Below are 18364 nucleotides of genomic sequence, written 5' to 3'. Positions count from 1 at the left end.
AGTGATTGCTTATCACCTGTTTTGATGCCATATCATGTCCCTCCCAACCAATGACGTATGGCCGGGTGACGCATTCCAGAGCCTCGTTCTGACATGCAGGTAGACCGAACCACGGCGCCATATTGAGAGAGAACGGAAGTGAGTGATTTTTGATGTGGAAAAAGTGCTTATGTAGTTTCTAGAAAACATTGGCAAGAGTGATAAAAGCCGTTTAAACGTATAGTTAGGGTTGAACTGGAACCATTTTACTATTTTGTTTTTCTCGTTTAAGAGAACCCCCCCCCCCAAGAAATAATTTTCCGAATCCCACCCTTGACAGTGTTAAGTCACTGAAAGCGCGCGGCAGCGACTGAACTCTTGTCGAAGATGCCCTTGGCACAGTTTGGAGCAGACCCATGGCAGAAAATGGCCTTGGAGAATTCGGAAAACGAGGTAATGAACATGCCAATGAACGATGGCCACCTTAGCTGTATTTGTCAACGTTTGACGCGGGCTCTTGTGAATTCACTTCCTCACACAGTTTGTGGGACACCAACTTCGATTTAGTTTCGCATAAACTGATTATTAAACTTAAACGATTAAAAAAGGACTACATATTTGTGATTTTTAGCTGTCTTATTTCTCAAGAAGTGCAGGCTGATACCTGTGACAGCCATTTGTTGCAGGAAATCTTGAGGGGGGGAGAAACAAATCGCTAACTACTCACTACAGCGAACATGTGATATTTATCGTTCAAGTTGCCATTTCTAAAGTGTAAACTAGGTCTATTAAGTGCAGTTTTATTCCTATATGTTCTAATCAACTAACAATTGGCCCTGAAGCATATTACACAGTTTCAAAAACACGAGCCCACCCCAATTTTGTGTGAGAGACAAAGTTAAATCGCTTTCTCTGTGTTACAGGTCATGGATGACTCAATGGGGGAGGATGAAACTGTATGCAGTGTGAGTAAACATTTTTAATAATAATCTCACCTGTCTTCTCCCAGACTGTCTCATTTACACAGGAGGTTGGTGGCACCTTAATTGGGGAGAACGTGCTCGTGGTAATGTCTGGAGAGGAATCATTGAAAGGGTATCATACACATAGTTTCCATGTGTTTGATGCCATGCCATTAACTCCTTTCCAGCCATTATTATGGCTGGAAAGCCTCCACTGGTGTGTGCATATGTATTTATGTTTCATGTTCTCTCTCAATTCAGTTTTCTCTCTTTGTCCTCTCTCACCTACTCACACACCTACATCCAGGCACTCCACAATAAAACTATGTATTAATATGGACTAGTGTTGGGGTCGGTGAGAGCAAAATGATTAAAGAGAAGATAAGGGTAGCGAAAGAGTGAAAGCGACTGTGAAAGAGGGAGAGCGCATGCTATGTCTTTTAGTCATCCTCCTCCACACCTTTTGATGCAGTGGGAGGGGGTGTTGGATGCATGGAACCCGGTTGCAAGCTGTCAGTCGGCAGCTCCCTCCCCCGGCAGATCAGAGCGTAGCGCAGTCTATCCCAGCACAGCCACACTGTGACACAGGGAGAGGGGCTCTGCTGGCCCAGCACTGGCATGGGGGATTTGGCCACCGCTGGGGCAGAACACAGGCCAAAAAAGGAATTCGCTAAGAGCTGGTGTGCTGTACGTGGGTCTGATGTGGCTTGGTGTTGTGTTTGGGTGGGAAAGCATGGGAGTTGATTTCTCCATCCTCCCACAGTATGACTCTCTGCTCTAGTGCAAAGAAAAGGGTATGCAGCGCTGAAACAGTCTCTTTCTTGGTAGGGTTTTACTTCAAAACTTGTGAATGTATTTTATTTGATTCATTTCATTGCTTATGTTTATTATTCTTTGTGACGTGTATCTGTACGTTTGTGTGTTTTGTTTTTATAGAATTACTGTGTATTTCTATTCTCTCTCCACACTGCTGTGTATTGCTATCCTCTCTCCACCCGGTTGTGTATTTGGGGCATGCCTGGTTTTGTTTTGACTGTGTCTCTCATCTTTTACAGGATGAGGGCTCAGTGAATGAGATCAGTATCACAAACCATGTTAAAGAGGGCTCTGAAAGGGCTGATCCTAGGCAGTTTGAGCTCCGCAAGGTCCTGGGACAGGGATCCTTTGGGAAGGTAAATGACAGTGTGTGAGATGAAATGGTGTAGTGGTCGAAATGTTTTTTTTTAATATTATGGTTTTTGTATCTCTGAACATTTGTGTATATGAGACTGACTGATTGATGGAAGCTGTTGGGTTTAATAGCTGAACTGATTTGTGTCTCTTTATCTATGTTCCCCTGTTCAGGTGTTCCTTGTGAAGAAAATAACAGGGCCTGATGCTGGACAGCTGTATGCTATGAAGGTGCTGAAAAAGGCCACTTTGAAAGGTACACTAGTCTGCGGTGATACATTTTTCTTTTTGTGAATTTGTTGATATTGAATATATCATGCTTGCAATGGTTTTAAAACGACTTTACAACTACAGTATATATGTTTTTTGTTGAATTATATACAGTCGTGTTTTTAATTGTAATTTCTTTCACGAATCACCAGTGCGAGATAGGGTCCGTACCAAGATGGAGCGAGACATTCTGGTAGAGGTGAACCATCCTTTCATAGTCGGACTACACTACGGTGAGTTATCAGACATCTGTTTGCCCTGTCATATTTCTACGTCTGATATAAGCACAGGTCATTAAACCTTACAGATGAGTTTTTACTTCAATATGTACCCATGATTCTTCACAGCATTCCAGACAGAAGGGAAGCTGTACCTGATTCTGGACTTCCTCCGAGGTGGAGATCTATTCACACGGCTGTCTAAAGAGGTGAGCAGAATTCAAATCATTTTTTAAGATTTTTTTTTTTTTACATTAAATAAAATGGTTTATTTTTCCCTGGTAATTCATGTCCATATTATAATAGTTTTGGTGAGTTTGTGTATTAGGTGTGTTTTTAACAAGTCTGTCTACCAGGTGATGTTCACAGAGGAGGATGTGAAGTTCTACCTGGCAGAGCTGGCTCTGGCCCTGGACCATCTGCATGGCCTGGGAATCATCTACAGAGACCTTAAACCTGAGAAGTACATATCACACTAATGCTATGACATTGCTTCTTCCTATTAGGTACTTGTTTCTCTTCCAATCAGCAACCTGGGAAATGATTGCATATTTTTTATATAAATCTAATGTTATTTTGAGCTTTGAAGTTATGTTATATACCGTCTGTTTACTGTATGTGTTTCTGCTGGCGGATGTTGAATTTCTTCTCTGACTGAGATCACTCTGTCCTTTCAGCATTCTGTTAGATGAGGAGGGCCATATCAAACTCACTGGTGGGTGATTTTCTGCTCCTATTACATATTAATGTTTCATATTCACACTCAGCCTGACTCAGCCACCGAGCAGAATAAGAAAGTGTTTTTAATGCCTTTTCATTTTAGGAGCCCTTAGTCTTCCTATGTACCATTTTCAGCTCAACTCTCATTTTGCTGCCCTTTGTTTGTTCCAGACTTCGGCCTTAGTAAAGAGTCCATTGATCATGAGAACAAGGCCTACTCTTTCTGTGGAACAGTGGAGTACATGGCACCAGAGGTCGTGAACCGCCGAGGACACACCCTTAGCGCTGACTGGTGGTCCTACGGCGTGCTCATGGTGAGTGCTGGAGTTCCAAATGGTCCTGTCTCTTTGCAATTCATTACCCTGGGATGTGTTCAAATATCTGATATCCAGTATCAAGTGTGTCCACATTCATATCTGCCTGGATGGGCCAATGTGTCCAATGGCTGACATTGCCACTGATTAGACATGTTAATAAAATGTTGTTTTCATCTTCCCCAGTTTGAGATGCTGACTGGGACACTGCCTTTCCAAGGGAAGGACCGGAAGGAAACCATGACCATGATACTGAAGTGCGTCTTACTCAACCTGTCTTGAGTACCAGTTTAACCAGGCTGTTAGCCAATAACAGTTTGATCTCAATCTACCATGGTAATTGTTTTGTTTGCACTGCAGGGCCAAGTTGGGAATGCCACAGTTCCTGAGCCAAGACGCCCAATCTCTCCTACGTAACCTTTTCAAACGCAACCCAGGCAACAGACTAGGTAATCAATCTCCATCACTAAAATGGTATTGTGCACCATGGCTTGTAACTGATGAGTGCTTAAAGTGGCAATCAACAGTTGAAACAATAACAAAACGCATTCCTGCCCTTGTTTTGGTAAAAAGCTGAGGGGTGGGGCTGGAGAAATGTAACCACTCTTAAATTCATAGACAAAGCTATGGATGCAAAGACTGACCATTCATGATATCAACATTTATAGTTTTAAAAGTTTAGTCTATAAAGTGTTTTTACATTTACTTTGTTTACAAACATTGGAGTTAAACAAGCTTATTTTGAGTTGTTATGGCATACGACAGTTGAACAAAGCTCATGAGGTATTTTATAAGTTATCTTATTCAAGAATCAATACAGTTGAAGTCGGAAGTTTACATACACCTTAGCCAAATGCATTTAAACTCAGTTTTTCACAATTCCTGACATTTAATCCTAGTAAAAATTCCCTGTCTTATGTCAGTTAGGATCACCACTTTATTTTAAGAATGTGAAATGTCAGAATAATAGTAGAGAGAATGATTTATTTCAGCTTTTATTTCTTTCATCACATTCCCAGTGGGTCAGAAGTTTACATGCACTCAATTAGTATTTGGTAGCATTGCCTTTAAATTGTTTAACTTGGGTCAAATGTTTCGGGTGGCCTTCCACAAGCTTCCCACAATAAGTTGGGTGAATTTTGGCCCATTCCTCCTGACAGAGCTGGTGTAACTGAGTCAGGTTTGTAGGCATCCTTGCTCGCACACGCTTTTTCGGTTCTGCCCACAAATTTTCTATAGGATTGAGGTCAGGGCTTTGTGATGGCCACGCCAATACCTTGACTTTGTTGTCCTTAAGCCATTTTGCCACAACGTTGGAAGTATGCTTGGGGGTCATTGTCCATTTGGAAGACCCATTTGTGACCAAGCTTTAACTTCCTGACTGATGTCTTGATGTTGCTTCAATATATCCACCTAATTTTCGTACCTCATGAAGCCATCTATTTTGTGAAGTGCACCAGTCCCTCCTGCAGCAAAGCACCCCCACAATGATGCTGCCATCCCCTTGCTTCACGGTTGGGATGGTGTTCTTCGGGTTGCAAGCCTCCCCCTTTTTCCTCCAAACATAACGATGGTCATTATGGCCAAACAGTTCTATTTTTGTTTCATCAGACCAGAGGACATTTCTCCAAAAAGTACGGTCTTTGTCCCCATGTGCAGTTGCAAACCGTAGTCTGGCTTTTTTATGGCGGTTTTGGAGCAGTGGCTTCTTCTTTGCTGAGTGGCCTTTCAGGTTATGTCGATATAGGACTCGTTTTATTGTGGATATAGATACTTTTATACCTGTTTCCTCCAGCATTTTCACAAGGTCCTTTGCTGTTGTTCTGGGATTGAGTTGCACTTTTCGCACCAGAGTACGTTCATCTCTAGGAAACAGAACGCATCTCCTTCCTGAACGGTATGACAGCTGCGTGGTCCCATGGTGTATATACTTGCGTACTATTGTTTGTACAGATGAACGTGGTACCTTCAGGCGTTTGGAAATTGCTCCCAAGGATGAACCAGACTTGTGGAGGTCTACAAATTTTTTTTTTTTTGAGGTCTTGGCTGATTTCTTTTGATTTTTTTCATGGTGTCAAGCATAGAGGCACTGAGTTTGAAGGTAGGCCGTGAAATACATCCACAGGTTGTCAATTAGCCTATCAGAAGCTTCTAAAGCCATGACATAATTTTCTGGAGTTTTCCAAGCTGTTTAAAGGCACAGTCAACTTAGTGTATGTGAACTTCTGACCCACTGGAATTGTGATACTGTGAATTATAAGTGAAATAATCTGTCTGTAAACAATTGTTGGGAAAATTACTTGTGTCATGCACAAAGTAGATGTCCTAACCGACTTGCCAAAACTATAGTTTGTTAACAAGAAATTTGTGGAGTGATTGAAAAACGAGTTTTAATGACTCCAACCTAAGTGTATCATTCATTATATCATATCATTCATTCACAAGTCCAAAAATGTATGTAGCAATCACAGATGGGCCCTTTTTAAATGAATCTCACTCAAATGGAAAAAAAATATCTTGCCACTCTAGTCGGAACATAGTGTTTGGTTGTCTCCCAAGTGGTGCAGCGGTCTAAGGCACTACAGATCTGGGTTCTAGCCTGGGCTGTGTCGCAGCCAGCCGTTACCGGGAGACCCGTGAGGCGGCGTACAATTGGCCCAGCGTTGTCCGGGTTCGGGGAGGGTTTGGACGGCAAGGATGTCCTTGTTCTAGCGACTCCCGTGGCGAGCCGGGCACATGCACACTGACACGGTCGCAAGTTTGGCTGTTTCCTCTTACCCATTGGTGCGGCTAGCTTCCGGGTTAAGCGTGCAGTGTGTCAGGAAGCAGTGTGGCTTGGCAGGGTAGTGTTTCAGAGAATGCATGACTCTCGACATTCGCCTCTCCCGAGTCCGTACGGGAGTTGCAGCGATGGGACAAGACTGTACTACCAATCATATACCATGAAATTGGGATGAAAAAGGTCCCAAAAAATAGTTGTTTGACATTTGTCATTACTGAACTGCAATCATATTACAAAAGATACCACAGGTATCCTGTAATGTGTGTGGATTTGTTGTTCACAGGTGCTGGTCCAGACGGAGTGGAAGAGATCAAGAGACATTCCTTATTTTCCACAATTGACTGGAACGTAAGTTTGCCTATTAATATGCGTTTTCCATCTGCCTGCTCCTCTGTCCGTGTGTATTATAAATGCTTTATGTTTTTAACTCTCGAGTGGCACAGCTGTCTTAGTTCTAGAAGCGTCACTACAGACCCTAGTTCGATTCCGATCTGGAAAACAACCAGCCTTGACTGGGAGTCTCATAGGGCGGCTCACAATTGGCTCAGCGTCGTCCGGGTTGGGGTTTGGCCGGATTAGGCCATCATTGTAAATAGGAATTTGTTCTCTGGGATAGGTGGGACATTAGCGTCCCACCTGGCCAAAATCCAGTGAAAATGCAGAGCGCCAAATTCAAATAAATTACTATAAAAATGTAACTTTCATGAAATCACACATGCAATACACCAAATTAAAGATACACTTGTTATGAATCCAGCCAAGATTTCAAAAAGGCTTTACGGCGAAAGCAAACGATGCTATTATCTGAGGGTAGCACCCCAGCAAACAAACACAGACAATCATATTTCAACCCTCCAGGCGCGACACAAAGCGCAGAAATAAAGATATAATTCATGCCATACCTTTGACGAGCTTCTTCTGTTGGCACTCCAATATGTCCCATAAACATCACAAATAGTCCTTTTGTTCGATTAATTCCGTCGATATATATATCCAAAATGTCCATATATTTGGCACGTTTGATCCAGAAAAACACCGGTTCCAACTAGCGCAACATGACTACAACATTTCTCATAAGTTACTTGTAAGCTTTGTCCAAACATTTCAAAGTACTTTCCTAATAACACTAGGTATTTTTTAACGTAAATAATCAATAAAATTTAAGACGGGATATACTGTGTTCAATACCGGAGGAAAACAATGTGTAGCGTGCTTTTCAGGTCACACGCCTCTATCAAAGAGTACACTTCCCTCTACCCTCGTTCTGAACAGTGCTACCTCTTCATTTCTCAAAGGAAAAACCTCAACCAATTTCTAAAGACTTGACATCCAGTGGAAGCAATAGGAACTGCAAGAAGGTCCCTTTTAGAAACCTGGATTCCCAATGAAAACACATTGAAAGGAGAGTGACCTCAAAAAAAGAAATCTGATCGGTTTGTCCTCGGGATTTCGCCTGCCAAATAAGTTCTGTTATACTCACAGACATGATTCAAACAGTTTTAGAAACTTCAGAGTGTTTTCTATCCAAATCTACTAATACTATGCATATCTTAGCTTCTGGGCCTGAGTAGCAGGCAGTTTACTTTGGACATGCTTTTCATCCGGACGTGAAAATACTGCCCCCTATCCCAAAGAAGTTTAACTGACTTGCCCAGTTAAATAAAATGAACATGTTAAGGTTTATTCTAATGTTTTTCCCTTTTTCTTGGTATGCCTGTAGAAATTATTCAGGAGAGAACTCCATCCCCCCTTCAAACCTGCGAGTGGCAGACCTGATGACACCATCTACTTTGACTCTGAATTCACTGCAAAAACTCCACGGGGTAAATGACAGATTCTCGTTTGGCGCTTTATACAATACACAGTTTCATAATTGTGTGTGTGAATGAAAAGTAGTGAGGGTTGACATGAGGATTTTCCCCACAGACTCTCCCGGCTGTCCCCCGAGTGCCAACACCAACCAGCTGTTTAGAGGCTTCAGCTTCGTGGCTATCTCAGATGAGGAGAGTCAACCTCCACAGAACATTAACATCAACATGTCCTCTATACAGGTACCAACACACACACGCACTGGATAGGTCCCTGTATGTATTTATTTATTATAATATGGTTGTGTGTGGAAATTACAGAATTGGTCTCTGTGTCTATTTCTCTCTTCAGCAACTCCACAGAAACACAGCACAGTTTAGTGATGCCTACGATGTGAAGGAGGACATTGGTGTGGGCTCTTACTCCATATGCAAACGCTGTGTTCAGAAGAGCAACAGTATGGATTATGCTGTAAAGGTGAGCTGTAACCCTGGGGCTGCCCATGTCACACCCTGGGAATGCCCATGGTAGAATGGTAGGATTAACTGTTATTACTGATGTTGTTATCCCAGATCATCAGTAAGGCCAAGAGGGACCCCACAGAAGAGGTGGAGATTCTTCTGCGCTATGGACAGCACCCCAACATCATCACTCTCAAAGATGTGAGTCATTACATCAGCAGTATGCGAATGAAGCAAGCAGCACTGTTTTTTGTTGTTGTATTTTACCCCCTTTTTCTAACTAATTTTGATCTTCTCGCATCACTGCAACTCCCCAACGGGCTCGGGAGGCGAGTCATGCATCCTCCAAAACATGACCTGCCAAACAGCGCTTCTTAACACCCGCTCGCTTAACTTGGAAGCCAGCCACACCAATGTGTCGGAGGAAACGCTGTTCAACTGACAACTGAGGTCAGCCTGCAGGCCCCCAGCCCGCCACAAGGAGTCGCTAGGGCACGATGAGCCAAGTAAAACCTCTACTAACCCAGACGATGCTGGGCCAATTGTGCGACACCTTATGGAACTCTTGATCAAGGCTGGTTGTGATACAGCCTGGAATCGGACCCGGGTCTGTAGTGACGCCTCTAGCACTGCGATGCTGTGCCTTAAACCGCTGCGCCAGTCACCGTTGACTGAAGTTACAGCAAGATGGTGCTATTATCCTAAACTCAGCAAAAAAGGAAACGTCCTCTCACTGTCAACTGCGTTTATTTTCAGCAAACTTAATGTGTAAATATTTGTATGAACATAAGATTCAACAACTGAGACATAAACTGAACAAGTTCCACAGACATGTGACTAACAGAAATTGAATAATGTATCCCTGAACAAAGGGGGAGGGGGGGGTCAAAATCAAAAGTAACAGTCAGTATCTGGTGTGGCCACCAGCTGCATTAAGTACTGCACTGCATCTCCTCCTCATGGACTGCACCAGATTTGCCAGTTCTTGCTGTGAGATATCACCCCACTCTTCCACCAAGGCACCTGCAAGTTCCCAGACAATTCTGGGGGGGAATAGCCGTAGCCCTCACCCTCCGGTCCAACAGGTCCCAGATGTGCCCAATGGGATTGAGATCTGGGCTCTTCGCTGGCCATGGCAGAACACTGACATTCCTGTCTTGCAGGAAATCACACACAGAACGAGCAGTATGGCTGGTGGCATTGTCATTCTGGAGGGTCATGTCAGGATGAGCCTGCAGGAAGGGTACCACATGAGGGAGGATGATGTCTTCTCTGTAACGCACAGCGTTGAGATTGCCTGCAATGACAACAAGCTCAGTCCGATGATGCTGTGACACACCTCCCCAGACCATGATGGACCCTCCACCTCCAAATCGATCCCACTCCAGAATACAGGCGTCGGTGTAACGCTCATTCCTTCGACGATAAACGCGAATCCGACCATCAGCCCTGGTGAGACACAACTGCGACTCGTCAGTGAAGAGCACTTTTTGCCAGTCCTGTCTGGTCCAGCGACGGGTTTGTGCCCATAGACAACGTTGTTGCCGGTGATGTCTGGTGAGGACCTGCCTTACAACAGGCCTACAAGCCCTCAGTCCAGACTATTGCGGACAGTCTGAGCACTGATGGAGGGATTGTGCGTTCCTGGTGTAACTCGGGCAGTTGTTGTTGTCATCTTGTACCTGTCCCGCATGTGTGATGTTCGGATGTACCGATCCTGTGCAGGTGTTGTTACACATGGTCTGCCACTGCGAGGACGATCAGCTGTCCGTCCTGTCTCCCTGTAGCGCTGTCTTAGGCGTCTCACAGTACGGACATTGCAATTTATTGCCCTGGACACATCTGCAGTCCTCATGCCTCCTTGCAGCATGCCTAAGGCACATTCACACAGATGAGCAGGGACCCTGGGCATCTTTCTCTTGGTGTTTTTCAGAGTCAGTAGAAAGGCCTGTTTTAGTGTCCTAAGTTTTCATAACTGTGACCTTAATTGCCTACCGTCTGTAAGCTGTTAGTGTCTTAATGACCGCTCCACAGGTGCATGTTCATTTAATTGTTTATGGTTCATTGAACAAGCATGGGAAACGGTGTTTAAAAGACAGGGTCCTGAAAAAGGGACGTTTCTTATATATTTATTACAGTTGAAGTCGGAAGTTTACGTACACTTAGGTTGGAGTCATTAAAACTCGTTTTTCAACCACTCCACAAATTTCTTGTTAACAAAGTTTTGGCAAGTCGGTTAGGACATCTACTTTGTGCATGACAAGTAATTTTTCCAACAATTGTTTACAGACAGATTATTTCACTGTATCACAATTCCAGTGGGTCAGAAGTTTACATACTCTAAGTTGACTGTGCCTTTAAACAGCTTGGAAAATTCCAGAAAATGTTGTCATGGCTTTAGAAGCTTCTGATAGGCTAATTGACATAATTTGAGTCAATTGGCAGTGTAACTGTGGATGTATTTCAAGGTTTACCTTCAAACTCAGTGCCTCTTTGCTTGACATCATAGGAAAATCTAAAGAAATCAGCCAAGACCTCAGGGAAAATATGTGTAGACCTCTACAAGTCTGGTTCATCCTTGGGAGCAATTTCCAAACGCCTGAAGGGACTATGTTCATCTGTACAAACAATAGTACGCAAGTATATACACCATGGTACCATGCAGTCGTCATACCGTTCAGGAAGGAGATGCGTTCTGTTTCCTAGTGATGAACGTACTCTGGTGCAAAAAGTGCAACTCAATCCCAGAACAACAGCAAAGGACCTTGTGAAGATGCTGAAGGAAACAGGTACAAAAGTATCTGTATCCACAGTAAAACGAGTCCTATATCGACATAACCTGAAAGGCTGCTCAGCAAGGAAGAAGCCACTGCTCCAAAACCGCCATAAAAAGCTAGATGTGCAGTTTGCAACTGCACATGGGGACAAAGATTATACTTTTTGGAAAAATGTCCTCTGGTCTGATGAAATAAAAATAGAACTGTTTGGCCATAATGACCATTGTTATGTTTGGAAGAAAAGGGGGAGGCTTGCAAGCCGAAGAACACCATCCCAATCGTGAAGCACGGGAGTGGCGGCAGCATGTTGTGGGGGTGCTTTGCTGCAGGAGGGACTGGTGCACTTCACAAAATAGATGGCATCATGTGGAAGGGAAATTATGTGGATATATTGAAGCAACATCTCAAGACATCAGTCAGGAAGTTAAAGCTTGGTCGCAAATGGGTCTTCCAAATGGACAATGACCCCAAGCATACTTCCAACGTTGTTGCCAAATGGTTTAAAGACAACAAAGTCAAGGTATTGGCGTGGCCATCGCAAAGCCCTGACCTCAATCCCATAGGGGGAAAAAGTGTGTGCGTGCAAGGAGGCCTACAAACCTGACTCAGTTACACCAGCTCTGTCAGGAGGAATGGGCCAAAATTCACCCAACTTATTGTGGGAAGCTTGTGGAAGGCTACCCAAAAGGTTTGACCCAAGTTAAACAATTTAAAGGCAATGCTACCAAATACTAACTGAGTGTATGTAAACTTCTGACCCACTGGGAATGTGATGAAATAAATCTTTATCTATTATTATTCTGACTTTTCACATTCTTAAAATAAAGTGGTGATCCTAAACAGATAATTTTTTGCTTGGATTAAATGTCAGGAAGTGTGAAACCTGAGTTTAAATGTATTTGGCTAAGGTGTATGTAAACTTCCGACTTCAACTGTATATGGGCTTTTGTGGTTCTCTGTCGCGTGTATTGTATAATCATGCGTGTGTGTATTGTGCTTATCATGCATTGTGCTTATATCGTGTGTATTGGATAACGGCACAATCATTTGGGCTTTTTTGGGGCTCATAAAATGTACACTGAGCAAAAATATATAAATGCAACATGTAAAGTGTTGGTCCCACGTGTCATGAGCTGAAATAGAAAATCTCTGAAATGTTCCATACGCACAAAATCTTATTTCTCTTTAATTTTGAGCACAACTTTGTTTACATCCCTGTTAGCATTTCTCCTTTCCCAAGATAATCTATTCACTTGACAGGTGTGGCATATCAAGAAGCTGATATGTCAAGAAGCTGACCTTGTGCTGGGTACTATAAAAAGCCACTCTAAAATGTGCAGTTTTGTCACACAACACAATGCCACAGATGTCTCATGTTTTTAGGGAGTGTGCAATTGGCATGCTGACTTCAAGAATGTTCAGATAATTAAATGTTCATTTCTCTACCATAAGCTGCCTCCAACATCATTTAAGAGAATTTGTCAGTACGTCCAACTGGCCTCACAACGGCAGACCACGATGTCAGCACTCCAGACCAGGACCTTCACATCCGGCTTCTTCACCTGAGGGGGGGGGGGTTATTTCTGTCTGTAATAAAGCCCGGTTGTGGGGGAAAAACTCATTCTGATTGGCTGCTCCTGGCTCTCCAGTGGGTGAGCCTGGCTCACAATGGGATGGACCTATGCCCACCCATGGCTGCACCCCTTCCCAGTCATGTAAAATCCATAGATAAGGGCCTAATTTGCTAAACTGTATGTGTAAACATGTATACGCAGGGCCCAGCTATAAAAGAGACCATGGTCTCATTCTGTGTTCCTTGTTGAAATAAAGGTATAATAATAATTTAAATTGACTAATTTAAACTAACTCAGTAAAATATTTTTCATTGTTCCATGTTGCTTTTATATTGTTGTTCAGTATATTTAATATATGGCACATCAGGTTTGAATTTTCATGCTGATCAAAGCTCCAATCAAATCCAGACATTATATGCTTTATAATGCTTTTGAATGACACTTCCGGTTTTGGCGGGAAATACCGGCTTACCCGGGAGGAAAGTGATTTATTTGCAGAATGGAACATTTGTAAAATACCGGGAAAATATATAACCCCAGTGCGTGTCGGCCATTTCTGGGATATTTTGTTTCAGCTCATGATACATGAGACATACACTTTACACGTTGAGTTCAGTGTAGATTCCCAATTGAATTGTTGTTTCATTGTTTGGCTAGTATGTCGATGTTCTGAAAGTTATGGGAATATTTTTTTTGTGTGCTGAATACTCTTCTATAATGAGTTATTTGTGAGTGTCTCTCTAGGTGACATTGTGAGGTTGTGTGCCCTGTTAACTAGGTGTTTGACGATGGGCGCTCAGTGTACCTGGTGACAGAGCTGATGAAAGGAGGAGAGCTGCTGGATAAAATCCTCAGACAGAAGTTCTTCTCTGAGAGGGAGGCCAGTGCAGTTCTCCACACCATCACCAAAACTGTAGAGTACCTGCATGCACAGGGGGTAAAACATTCACCATCACAATGATACATAATATATTACGTGTTCTAAGTATATACTATATTTTGAGCACTTTGCTACTTTCAATACACAGGACCTTTCTACTGTATAAGCAATACGAGTTGACAATCTAAAATTTGCCTCCCTGACTCACTATGTCACTGATGGAATTTCTGACCCCCTGCTCAGGTTGTCCATAGAGATCTGAAGCCCAGTAACATACTGTATGTGGATGAGTCTGGAAACCCAGAGTCCATCCGAATCTGTGACTTTGGCTTCGCCAAACAGCTGAGAGCTGAAAACGGGCTCCTGATGACTCCTTGCTACACGGCCAACTTTGTCGCCCCCGAGGTGTCTCTTCTACATGTTTCTGTGACTAGTACCTGCATGCTCAGCTAATGGTTGTCTAACTGTATAACAAGTTCATCATATTTTCAGTTTTCAATATATTTGTCTAGTAACTGACATGGCATTCTTTGCATTATGTATTCTAATGCAGTGTGCAATACTTCCTATTGTTAGGTTCTGAAGAAACAGGGCTATGATGCAGCCTGTGATATCTGGAGTCTAGGAGTGCTGCTCTATACAATGCTTACTGGGTATGCGTGCTTTACCAACAGTAATGCAGCCAATGGTGTTCATAAAAATATTAACACATAATACAATAGGAACAATAAAGTACATTCATATTTTATTAGTCCTTATTATTAGTATGTATTTATCTTGAAATTTCAGGTTCACTCCTTTTGCCAATGGACCAGAGGATACTCCCGAAGAGATCTTGGCTCGGATCGGCAGTGGAAAGTTCTCTCTGACGGGCGGCTACTGGAATTCAGTCTCAGCAGAGGCCAAGGTATGTCTGGGATGTTGGTTGTACTGCAGCACTGTGCTTTCCATAGTATCCAATTACTCTATGATAGTGGTTTCAAAACGGAATCCTTTTCCTAGCACTATACAGTGCATTCGGAAAGTATTCAGACCCCTTCACTTTTTCCAAATGTTTATGTTACAGCCTTATTCTAAAATGTATTCAATCTTTTTTTCTTTTCTTTTTTATCTACACACGATACCCCGTAATGACAAATTACATTTTTTGCAAATGTATTAAAAATAAACAAAACTAGTATTCAGACCCTTTGCTATGAGACTCGATGTTGAGCTCAGGTGCATCCTGTTTCCAATGATCATCCTTGAGACGTTTCTACAACTTGATTGGAGTCCACCTGTGGTAAATTCAATTGATTGGACATGATTTGGAAAGGCACACACCTGTCTATATAAGGTCCCACAGTTAACAGTGCATGTCAGAGCAAAAACCAAGTCATGAGGTCAAATAAATTGTCCGTAGAGCTCCGAGACGGGATTGTATCGAGGCACAGATCTGGGAAAGGGTATCAACACATTTCTGCAGCATTGAAGGTCCCTAAGAACACAGTGGCCTACATCATTCTTAAACTGAATAAGTTTGGAACCACCAAGAGAGTTTGGAACCACCTAGAGCTCCAGAGTTCCTCTGTGGAGATAGGAGAACCTTCCAGAAGGACAACCATCTCTGCAGCACTCCACCAATCAGGACTTTATAGTAGAGTGGCCAGACGGAAGCCACTCCTCAGTAAACGGCACATTACAGCTCTCTTGGAGTTTGCCAAAAGGCACTTAATGGACTCTCTGACCATGAGAAACAGATGCTCTGGTCTGATGAAACCAAGATTGAACTCTTTGGCCTGAATGCCAAGTGTCACATCTGGGGGAAACCAGGCACCGCTCATCACCTGGCCAATACCATCCCTACAGTGAAGCATGGTGGTGGCAGCATCATGCTGTGGGGATGTTTTTCAGTGGCAGGGACTGGGAGAATAGTCAGGATCGAGGGAAAGATTTAATGGAGCCAAGTACAGAGATCCTTGATGAAAACCTGCTCCAGAGCGCTCAGGAACTCAGACTGCGGTTCACCTTCCAACAGGACAATGACCCTAAGCACATAACCAAGACAACGCAGGAGTGGCTTCAAGACAAGTATCCTGAATGTCCATGAGTGGCCCAGCCGGAGCCCGGACTTGATCCCAATCTAACATCTCTGGAGAGACCTTAAAATAGCTGTGCAGCAACGCTCCCCATCCAGCCCGACAGCTTGAGGATCTGCAGAAAGAATGGGAGAAACTCCCCAAATACAGGTGTGCCAAGCTTGTAGCGTCATACCCAAGAACACATGAAGCACACTGTGATTGCTGCCAAAGGTGCTTCAACAAAGTACTGAGTAAAGGGTCCTGAATACTTTTTTAAATTTTTTATAAATTTGCTAAAATTTCTACACCTGTTTTTGAATTGTCATTGTGTGTAGATTGAGGGAATAAAAAATATTTAATCAATTTTAGAATAAGTCTGTAATGTAACAAAGTGGAAAAAAGTGAATGAGTCTGAATACTTTCCGAATGCACTGTATACTTGATGGAAGAGATAGTATTCACAATCTGAACATTGACATTGCTGTCTTTAGGACCTAGTGTCCAAGATGCTGCATGTGGACCCCCACCAGAGGCTAACTGCTGCTCAGGTGCTGCGACACCCTTGGATATTACACAAGGACCAGTTGCCCAAGTACCAGCTCAATAGACAGGATGCTCCTCATTTGGTCAAGGTAACAAAACTTTATTCAATGCACTAGTCTCTCTTTTCTGCCACTCTGAAAGCTTCTCTGCTGGGTATTGATAAATTAACACCAAGACTGTTCTCCCTCTTACAGGGTGCGATGGCAGCCACTTACTCTGCTCTGAACATGCATGTTCCCCCTGTGCTGGACCCTGTAGGGCGCTCCTCGTTAGCTCAACGAAGAGGAGTGAAGAAGTTGACCTCCACAGCCCTGTGATCCACTAGTATCAATCTCAACTGTTTAATGCTACTGCACCAGTGCATTAGTGTGTTTCGACACCCGCTGTGTTAGAAGAACAGTGTAAGACCAAAAAGAAACGGTAACCCATTCACTGAGAAAATGTATCATGTATTTGCTTGTACAATCATCACTGCCTTCAGACCAAGAGTTACAAACTCTTGGAAAGGCTGAACTGTATATTTTATGAAAATGAGATATTTACTACAAAAATAGAATTAAATGTATACGGGTTTCTATAGGTCTGTGTTTAAACAGAGATTGAGTTAAGCACTGGGGGATGAAGGGGTTTGGAAAGGGTTAAAATTGTTTCCCCCAGTTGCATGGAGCACAGTCAGTCCCCCTTATTCCAAATCAACCGCTAAGCCCCTACCTATGCACTTGTATAGATCTGAAAAGATTAGATGCGTGTAAACAGTCATATTTTTAGTTAGGCCAACTTTTAGAATGTGTTATATTGTTCTAATTCCAGACATTTGGTTACATAGCATTGTTTAAATATTCCCCATGTCATGTTAAATGGGGAGCTAACCATAGAAATAGAATGAATGGAACTGACTTGGTGCTCTAACCCTGGCAATTTGACTGGTAAACTCATGGGAACACTCACCATAGAGCCCCACAGTGGAGGTGTCATAACACTCCTAAAACCTAGCAGTTAAACAGAGAAATGGTTCCAATTGTTTTTCCACCGTTTATTTTTCCCATATTAAGTATTTACATTTCCTAAGGGCTATGTTTGGTGTAGGTTTACCCTGGCGTGTCATTTTGATGACCATGTAAATCTCTGACAAGGTGACTAACCAATATATTTGTCTCCATTTACTTTGCTTCTAAAATGCTAATTAGTGTCAAAGTAGACATCATGCAAGATTACAAATACCTTCATGCACGTGCTGACACCTTTGCTGACAGTTATTGTGTCAAGACAGTTCACATAATTGTCAATTTTTAAAGAAATTTTGCCAATTTATTCATTACTAAATGTAACTAAAATGGTTAATCCAGACATTATTTCCTTTACCTCGATTTGGCAGTCTCGTACAGGTCATCATGGCATTTGTAGTTCTTTATGATAGCCACGTTCACAGTTAATTAGCACCTTTTTTGGGGGGGGTAAATACAGGTGAATATGTTTATAAGTCACCTTGTCCTAGAGAGATTTACACCGTTATCAAAAAGCCCTTATTTTAAGTGTTTCTAAAATCCCCTATGGGAAAATTGAATGGAACCATTTCCTTGTTTGACCGCTAAGTTTTATTTTGAATATTATATCAACAGATTCTGGATTGCCATGGTAATGTAGAATGTTCATTCAAATGATGCTAGCTCAGGGGTGTCAAACTTTTTGCATGGAGGGCCTTGTAGGTTTTTCCTTTTAATTAATCCCTAGACAACCAAGTGTGGGGAGTTTCTTACTAATTAGTGATCTTAATTTATCAATCAAGTACAAGGGAGGAGCAAAAACACGCAGACACTCGGCCCTCCGTGGAATGAGTTTGACACT

General features: G+C 42.7%; 1 protein-coding gene across 1 annotated transcript; it reads left to right on the top strand.

The window, feature by feature from the left end:
- The first annotated feature begins 137 nt into the window (after window positions 1–137).
- On the top strand, window positions 138–18008 carry LOC120021459 (ribosomal protein S6 kinase alpha-3). The gene is made up of 22 exons (XM_038965237.1): window positions 138–432; window positions 903–944; window positions 1997–2113; window positions 2286–2367; window positions 2534–2614; window positions 2729–2808; window positions 2956–3062; window positions 3277–3314; window positions 3491–3633; window positions 3820–3890; window positions 3994–4082; window positions 6699–6763; window positions 8136–8238; window positions 8342–8466; window positions 8576–8701; window positions 8797–8886; window positions 13815–13973; window positions 14160–14321; window positions 14493–14569; window positions 14706–14823; window positions 16468–16608; window positions 16714–18008. The coding sequence occupies exons 1-22, from the start codon at window positions 367–369 to the stop codon at window positions 16834–16836; spliced, it is 2205 nt and encodes a 734-aa protein (XP_038821165.1). The 5' UTR covers window positions 138–366; the 3' UTR covers window positions 16837–18008.
- The last annotated feature ends 356 nt before the right edge of the window (window positions 18009–18364 follow it).

This window comes from Salvelinus namaycush, chromosome 26, assembly GCF_016432855.1.
Source record: "Salvelinus namaycush isolate Seneca chromosome 26, SaNama_1.0, whole genome shotgun sequence".
Classification (NCBI taxonomy): Eukaryota; Metazoa; Chordata; class Actinopteri; order Salmoniformes; family Salmonidae; genus Salvelinus; species Salvelinus namaycush.
This window is presented reverse-complemented; position numbering and strand designations above follow the sequence as displayed.

Coding starts and splice junctions, on each gene's coding strand:
- LOC120021459 (XM_038965237.1), top strand. CDS start 367: ATGCCCTTGGCACAGTTTGGAGCAGACCCATGGCAGAAAATGGCCTTG. Junction 8,702..8,796: donor GTATGGATTATGCTGTAAAG/GTGAGCTGTAAC, acceptor TTGTTATCCCAG/ATCATCAGTAAGGCCAAGAG. Junction 13,974..14,159: donor AGTACCTGCATGCACAGGGG/GTAAAACATTCA, acceptor CCCCCTGCTCAG/GTTGTCCATAGAGATCTGAA.